Source organism: Prunus mume, linkage group LG5, assembly GCF_029339155.1.
Source record: "Prunus mume cultivar Tortuosa linkage group LG5, ASM2933915v1, whole genome shotgun sequence".
Taxonomy (NCBI): Eukaryota; Viridiplantae; Streptophyta; class Magnoliopsida; order Rosales; family Rosaceae; genus Prunus; species Prunus mume.
Genome location: NC_142702.1, coordinates 26420705 through 26429809, shown reverse-complemented (window position 1 = coordinate 26429809; position 9105 = coordinate 26420705). Strand labels below are relative to the sequence as shown.

The 9105-nt window shown below is 38.4% G+C and overlaps 1 protein-coding gene across 1 annotated transcript; it reads left to right on the top strand.

Moving 5' to 3' along the window:
- Positions 1 to 883: 883 nt before the first annotated feature.
- On the top strand, positions 884 to 1945 carry LOC103333040 (F-box/kelch-repeat protein At3g06240-like). Its single transcript, XM_089052442.1, has one exon. It carries the CDS (start codon positions 884 to 886, stop codon positions 1943 to 1945), a length of 1062 nt encoding a protein of 353 aa, XP_088908568.1.
- The last annotated feature ends 7160 nt before the right edge of the window (positions 1946 to 9105 follow it).

Genomic DNA, 9105 nt, shown 5'->3' with positions numbered 1-9105 from the left:
AGGAAAACCGAGTATAGCCGGACGGCTATAATTTCTTTCCAAAATAAAAGAATCTAGTATAGCCGGGCGGCTATAGGATGTCAGCGCATATGCGCCACGTGTCAAACAGGAACAGCCCTGCGGCTATACTATTTTTGTTTTAAAATTTTGAAAAAAGGAGTATAGCCGCCGCTATGCTGTTTTTAAAGACAATTAGGGAAACACTGAGTGTAGCCGTGCGGCTATACCTTTTAAAATATATAAGACAGGGGCATAGGCAAGGTTACTTCTTTCTCTGTGTAAATAGGATAATTAGAATACGCTATAATTTATTTTCTAAATATCACGAAAGTTATAAGGATCACTATGAATATACATTAATTTATTTTCTAATTTGATTGGATTTCCAACATGCATTATTTTATTTCCTAATATCGTATTGAAAGTTATAAGTAGGAACAAATATTTATTTTCTAATTTAATTGGATAATTGAATAATTATCCTAGCGTAATTAGGATCAATTATGCATTAATTTATGGGAGTTTCAAATAGAAATATGCATTTATAAACATACCCAAAACCCATCATTATACACACTCAAAACCCATTTATAAACACACCCAAAAAGTTGAATTTTGGGTGTGTTTCTAAAATAGTGCTTGAGTTTCCAACCTAATTTAATGCATTAGGGAATAATTATCCTAGTGTAATTAGGATAAATAGAAATATGCATTAATTTATTTCCTAATTTAATTTGATTTCCAACGTGAAGGGTTTAGGACGTTGGAAGATATCTATTTGTATATAAATAGAGGAGCTGGATGAGCAATTGAAGACACATAACAAATATTTTCATCTCCAAAATCCGTACATTAGTCTTGATCTAGTGAAACTTCCTTGCGGATGGACGCCTTACCCACAGAAATTCGTCAAGTACCTCGACTTTTTCTTCTTTCTCCCTCTACCTATGGTGAACATAGGATGTACCCATTAAAATACGATGGCAACGGCTTATTGACAAAGAGCAAACATGCAATTGTTTCTCAGTTCAAGTCCATAGGTTCTTATTACAAGCACGATTTTGTTTTCTGCAACTTGTTTGGCTTTAGGAGGGGTGATGTGAGTAATGGAAGATCATACGTCTTGGTGAATCCTTTGAAGGGAGAAGTTCTAATGCTCCCAACAACGAGTGACCTCCAAGTTCCACCTAATAGTAGCTACTGCAATGATACTTACGGCATGGGATTTGATAATATGACCAACACCTACAAGATTGTACGTGTCTCCCGCCATCTAAAGGAGGACCACCAAACAATGGTGGCGGCTGAAGTTCTTGTATTGGGGACAAGCTCATGGCAGGAGTTACCCTCAGCTCCCCCTTGCTATCCATCTTGCGCTGTGGCAACATCTACACATGGAGCCGTGCATTGGTTGGTTAGTCGAGATCACACGTCGTCGTCGGTACATATACTTTCTTTTGACTTCAAGAACGAGGAATTCTATTGGACTCCTCATCCCCTTGCCTTAAAGAAAAAGCCGAATCTTTTGGATTCTGTTCACTTGCTTAATTTCAGGGGATCTTTGGCCCTAGTGGATGTTTCTTCGTCAAATATAGAGATATGGGTATTGGTATTGAAAAATTATGATGACAAGAAGAAACATGAGTGGGTGCTAAATTACAAAATATATATGCACAAATATCCTCTTCGTCTTGGGACTTTTGTGTCTGGGGTTTTCGACTTTGGCGAGTGGGAGCACGGTATATATTTCCACGAGCAGAACAATCGCTGTAGGAGAATTATATTATTTGTGGATCTAACACATAGGTCCATGAAGAGTGTACTACTCAAAGATAGACAAACTCGTATGACGATCCATAGTTGTACCGACAATATGATTTCTCTAAAGAATTATGGGGATTTGGTTGAAGAAGAAGAAGAATGGCACTCAAAGGTTATTCTATGAGAGTGAGACTAGAGGAAGTTTGTGATCCTATATTTCTATTTTATATTTTTTTTTTTTAATATATCGGGAAAATTTTGAACTTCTGAACTCTTGTAACATTCATACAATTTTAATGTCATGGCCAATTAGTTACTGGTGTGTCAAGTAATAATAAAATTAGAATATGGTGTTTTTTCATGTAATCAAAACACTGACCCAGCGAGTTTCTTATCAGTTTGATAATATCCAACATCCCCAGACGTAATGATCACGTTTCATGCTTGTTATAAGTTAAGAACTCCCAATAAGTGAAGTGGGAGAGGCCCAAATTTCTTTGGCTCCCTGTAGTACTTCCCAAGCACAGGCTTAGCTGCCTCCATCTGAAAAGATTAATATGAACAAGAACCATATCAAAATGTTCCGGCTAAATGGTGTTTAGGCATAAGTGGTACTCACTGCTTCTACTAAGTTATAGTGTGGGATTGAAGGGAACAGGTGATGTATGACATGGGTTCCAATGTCATGATGGATGTTGTTGATCAATCCGTAGTCTCGAACGGGCAGTTGCCACATGGCGCAACACGGACTCTCGGATGCTTTTTTTCTAGAAATCCGACGGTCCTCTTTTTTTTGGCTAAAAATTGCAAAAAAAATCGAAAAAATTCTGAAAAATTCTGAATTTTTTAAATACCAAAAAATTATGTATTTTTTTCCCTATAAATACCTAACCATTTTATTTACTTTACACACCAAATCTTCATACAATTTCTTCTCCAATCCAATATTTTTTACTCTCCACTCACATTATTCACTTTCCACACCAATTCTCAATACAAACTCTTCTCCTTCCAATATTTTTTACTCTCCACTCACATTTTTCACTTCCACACCAATTCTCCATATAAACTCTTCTCCTTCCAATATTTTTTACTCTCCACTCACATTTTTCTACTACTTTCCATTTGTATATAAAAAAATGGCATCTTCTGTTGAAGTTGGAGGCTCGTGGTCAACTCAGGAAGATATTGCGTTGTGTCAATCTTGGGTGAATGTTAGTCATGACCCTATCACGGGCAATGAGATGAAGTTCCATCATATGTGGAGCAAAATTCATGGAGAATTTTGTCAAAGATCGGGTTCTATTCGGACCGAAATGGCCTTATCTAATAGATGGAAACTTCTGAATAAAGAGTTTGGGAAATTGAGAAATGCCTTGACAAAAGCAAAAGCGAACATTCGAAGCGGTCAAAATTTGACCGATGAGGTAAAATATTTATAATTGCCATTTTAATCAATTCAATGTCACTTTTTTTTTAATTGCATATTCTATTTCTTTTTCTTGCATAATTTTTTTTTCTTGGTGCTCCTTTAATTTGTCTATATTTTCTTGCATAATCAATTTTATTTTTGTATTTCAAAATAGTTTATATTTTCTTGCATAATAAGTTTTGTTTCTTGCACTTCCAATTATTTATTTTTAATAGATCATACAAGCACAAATGTGGTTCGGTGCCATGGGGCAAGGCAAAAAAAGTTTCGTTCATTTCCATTGTTGGGAAGTTGTGAAGGATTGTTCGAGATTCAAAATTATTCCCACCGATCCAGCGGTTGTGATGAATGAGACGCCGCTCCACAATTCGCCATCAACCGATTCGCCATTGGACTCCCCAATGGAAACGGAGTCACCATTTGTGCCACGTCCGCCGAGACCTATTGGGAGAAATGCGGCAAAGGCCAAGAGAGGGGGCACTTTGACCAATGACTGTGTACAATTATTGGAGCAAATAGCAAAGAGCATCTCACTAAGAATGAAGAGAGACTTGAAAAGAGATGAAATGGACGTGACACAAGAGGAAGCATTTGTTATTTAACAGCAGAAGGCACAAGAAAAAGACACAGAAGATAGAGAGATGAAAATCATGGCCATGGATACGAGCCATATGTCTCCCGAAAACAAAGGTCTATTGGAAGCTAAGACGAAGAGATGTGATGAGAAGAAAAATTTTCCATGACGACGGACCTAGCAATACGGATTGGTTAAATGATGAAAACCATTAGGTTGTATTGAAACACCTTTGCCATATGTTGTATTGTTGTATTGTTGTATTATCCTTTAATTTGTTATATTGTTGTATTATCCTTTAATTTGTTGTATAGTTGTATTATCCTTTAATTTGTTGTATAGTTGTATTATCCTTTAATTTGTTGTATTGTTGTATTATCCTTTAATTTGTTGTATTGTTGTATTATCTTTTAATTTGTTGTATTGTTTCCTTTTTATTCAATAAAAAAAGCATTAAATAATATGACTATTTATTAAAAGCATTTGAGCATCAAAACAAATATTAATTAAAAACAAACCTTCATTTATTGCAAACAACACACAAAACAAACCATACATAAAAGCATAATAATAATAAAAAGCATAATTCCAAAAAACACCACACACAAAATAAAGCATAATTCCAAACAAAGCACTAATCTTGACTTCATCCATTGTGATTGCCTTTCTTCTCCCACAAGTGCTCGACCAAGTCACCTTGAAGTATCTCGTGAACATATGAAGATTGCATTTCTTGATACCGATCAATCATGGGGTTGTTGAATCGACCATCCCGAAGTAACGGTTCGGGCTCCATTGGTAGTCCATTTGGTCCAATCGGCCTTTCATATATTCTTGTCAACGTCGTGTTCATTGGATCGGGTTCAAACACCTCTGGAGCATCGTAGTCATACTCGTCCTCCACAATCATGTTGTGGAGGATGATGCAAGTCATCATAATACTCCGCAGCACCTCCTCATCTAGCATCCGAGCAGCACCCTTAATAATTGCCCAACGAGCTTGCAAGATACCGAAACACCTCTCCACGTCTTTCCTGTAACCTTCTTGAAAGGAAGCAAAGCTTCTTTCCTTCTCGGATTGGGATTGGAATTGTTTTCACGAATGTCATCCACCTAGGATAAATTCCGTCGGCAAGGTAGTACGCACCAGAGTACACGGTATTGTTGATTTGGTACGTGACTGGGGAATGACCTCGCAATACCTCGTCGAAGACCGGGATTGACCAAGGACATTGAAGTCATTCTGAGATCCGGTAACCCAAGAAGGCATGCCAAATCCAACAGTCGAATGAAGCTACGGCCTCAAAATTATACTTTTTTGGCCCTTCCGATTCCCGTACTCTCCTTGCCAAGTAGTAGGATAATTCTTCCACTACCAGTGCATGCAATCGATGCTTCCAAGCATTCCTGGGAATCTTCTAGCCTCGCTTTTTGTAGAAGCCGTTGCAGGTCCCTCGGCGTGGGTTTGCGAAGGTACTCCCTCGTGTACAAATTTTCCACTGCATCACAGAATCTCACCAAGCACTCTAGGATAGTAGATTTTTCCATCCTTGCAATCTCATCCACCTGCTCTGCATATGCCCCATAAGCAAGCATCCACAAAGCAGCTGTAAGTTTTTGCTCCGGGATAAGACCCAAAGCTCCAATAGCATCATGCTTTTGAATGAAGTATGTGTCGTAATTACAAATATCATGCATGATTTTTTGGAACAAATGTGGCTGCATTCTATATATTTCTTGAAACTTAGAAGCAGGATATAATGAATTTAGGATAAAATAATCCTCCATGAGATTCTTACCCCGAGACTCCCTACGTCTGTCCACATTCGGCACGACGACGACGGTGTTGCCTTGATTGATTCATCATACGCACCGCTGCTGCAAGCATTTGTTCCTCTTCTTCATCGGCATCCCGATCTTCTTGAGCACGTCTACGCCGGATTTCTTCCCTTTGTTTCAGTTACCTCTCCAAACCCTCGACAAGTTTGACATTGAGAGTAAAATGTGTTTTATAAAATCTGAGAAATAAAGGAATAGATAAAAGATTGTGTGAGAGGTATGAGTTGATGGTGTAATTTTATAGAGGGATTTAGAAGATAGAGATGACACGTGGCACAATTTTAGAAGATGAAAATCTTATCTGAAATCTGAGATTATAATTTTAAAAAAATATCAAAATCTTATCGACATAGGACACGTGGCACAATTTTAGAGGGTAAAAATCTTATCTGAAATCTGAGATTATAATTTTTTTTTTAATATATGCAAATCATATTTGACATGGGACACGTGGCACAATTTTATAGGGTGAAAATCTTATCCGAAATCTGATATTATAATTTTTTTTAAATATCTGAAAATTGTATCTGACATGGTACACATGGCACAATTTTAGAGAGTGAAAATCTTATCCGAAAAGTTAATTACAAAGGATTATTAAAATTAATGGTTTGAAGTATAAAAAAATAGGAAATAAAGTACAATAAATAGTAATTGCCTTAGACTTGTCCTAGACTTTGCCCTCATGGGTGGAACCACAAATGCAAAGACTGACACTATTCATGTGAATAGTGGCAGCCCTTCCCTTAGACTTAACCCTTATGGGTGGAAGTGCTTTAAGTGTGGTAGCCCTACAAATGGTAGTTGAGAGTTGTGTAACACCCCGACTCCAAATGAATTTTCAATTTAAAGTATTTAATCTAATTAAATGTGAATTTACGGAATTACCCTTGGGGCAGGGTAGTTCGGTCATTTTCTTAATCCAAAGAGGAAGCTTGGGGCAGTGTTTGATATTTATTTTGGATTGATCGCTTTGAGGTGAGTCCGTGGACATGTGGCGGACTCAATTCGGAATGGTAACGAGGTTTCGGCGATCAAGTTTCCTTCGGTGGCAAAACCGTAATTAATTTGAGAAGGGATGGGGTTAAAAATCAGATTTTTTTTTCCGTTTTATCTATCTATCTATCTATCTCTCTCTCTCTCTCTCTCTCTCTCTCTCTCTCTCTCTCTCTCTCTCTCTCTCTCCGTTCGCATGACGGTACTATTCACCGAGGCGGAGATCACCGCCCCGCCGCCACATCAAGCCACCCCAGCCGAGATCGGTCCGTTCGACTCGTAGTGAAGTCTCGGACTGACCCATCAATTTCCCGCCGGAAAACTCAAGAATTGACGGCGGTCGCGATCGTTGAATCCGGATTTCTCCGATCGTTGCGCCGCCACGCCACCATCCATTTCCGGTGATTGAGGTGAGGTTTCTTCCTTTTTTATCTGTTCTAGTGGCCTTTGAGTAGGATTTGATCGATTATAAGTTTGGGAAGTAAATTTGAAACCTAGGCTTGGCCGATTTTCAATTGAAATTCGGCCGCGCAGAATTGACCTTTCAGTAGTTGAATGAAATGCTTCCTAGTTGAGTAGGACCTGTAGTGGGAGGGTGACTTGTGATTTGGAGATTTCCGTGCCGAATTTCTCTGCACACCCGCTTGCTACCAGCGCGTGTGGCGGCCCGTGGGCATGTGTGGTGGAGCTACAAATTGTTCCAGTGTGATCCTTAGGTTGTCACGAGTGCATAGGATTTCACGGATCTCGATTCTGAGGTCGTTTGACTATTGAACGGATTATCGCATATTGTGCGTCATCCGGTTCGAAATGTACCGACCGTTGGATCGTTTTCAAATTTGCAGTATGTTACCCTAGAATACCTCTTTCCTCGTATTCACTGAAAACCCGGGAAGCTAGGGTTTTATTTTAACATTCCGTTTCGAAACGCTTGTTGTTAATCGCATTTTTGTATTCTGAATCATGTACTCCGACCAGATATACGTAGCAAGCAGGACTCTCTCAGGTCAACCTGTGTTGGACTACTTGTGAGTGGACTTTTCTTTCAAACTTCAGCATGACTTTATTTATGGAAAATATGGCATATTACTTTATTTGGTTTATTGACTCTGGTATATATTTGAATATGAAATTCGTGGTTTTCATAAAGTTTTGATAATATGTTTGAGTTTTGAGAATATATACACATATGGTTTTATGTGGGGTACTTGGGAGGTTGTTATGAGTTTATGTAAAGGTGTGATTATTTGATATGATTGTTTGGAGTGCTTTAAGCACTATCCTATGTACCTCCCCGGATCTGAAACGTGATTACTGATACTGGATACACTTGGAATTATTTGAGTTCAGGACATTCTTGAGAGGATGTTGTTGTGGACCCTGGATTTGGGGTAGTCTGCGCGCAGTAGGACAGATTTCAGCGCAAGCTTTGACCGTGTCGGCTGTATGCGTGCTTGGCTGAGTTTGTTCCCCAGCTTGGACGGCTCGTTTCCTAGACACATGGTGCATTGAGGAATGGCTCTGCCATGTGGACTAGTCAAACAATCCCCCGGTTGGATTGTTTCCCCGGTACAACTAAATTGTGGTTATATTTATATATTCTTATTATTATATGTTATATTACTATTATATATATATGAGTATTCGGTCGTTCTTATTTCTCGGTAAGGATACTTCCTCGCCGGTTGTACCATTGGGTACGTTTTCGAGAGTTTAAGCTCTCGGGACTTCTAAGTTTTGAGTGGTGGGTTTTGTGAAGTGTGATTCACGGATTTCGGATTTGGTATCCGGTATGATTTTAGTATATATTTATATCACTTATGACAGTGCTTTATTATGCATCTGGATTCGTTGCATGTGTTTTATAAGGTGGGGGTTATATTATTTTGATTTAATTGAACTGACTTAATTTTCGTCCACTCACATTTTCTGTTTTGCGCCTCCCGAGCTCCACAATCGAGCAACCGGTGCTCTCAAAACTTGAGTCTTCGAGGACTCCTTCACCTTTTCCTTCGATCAGCTTACATTGTTTTTGAATTTCTTAGATATGCTCAGATCGCTCGAGGGTATTAAGCGAGGCCGGAGGCCTTTGTTGTAAATCGTTATATTGTTGTAAAGCATGTTGCCAGTTGGTGTTTATAAGCGTAATTATGAGTACGTTGAAGTTTGGAATGTTCTATTTCACAGAGGAGACTCACCAAATTTTTGGTAGAAAGTCTCGGCCTTTAGTAAGTGGGCCCGACATGATGGTCGATGTCGATTTAGTCGTCCTCCCGATTCGAGAGGTCGTGGGCCAAGTAGAAGCCAATTGGGTTTCAAATTCAACTTGGGCATTGAGTATATAATACATAAAATTTAATTATCAAAAAGATGGTCTTAGGTCTTGGGGCACTTGGGCATTTAAGATTTAAATTAATTATTTAGTTTAGAAAAAAAAAATTCAAAAAAAAAATTTCTGTTTTTTTATTTTATGTAATTTTTATTTCTATAATAAATAGGATAA

What these genes read in the sequence shown, in the direction of transcription:
- LOC103333040 (XM_089052442.1), top strand. Translation starts at nt 884, where the DNA reads ATGGACGCCTTACCCACAGAAATTCGTCAAGTACCTCGACTTTTTCTT.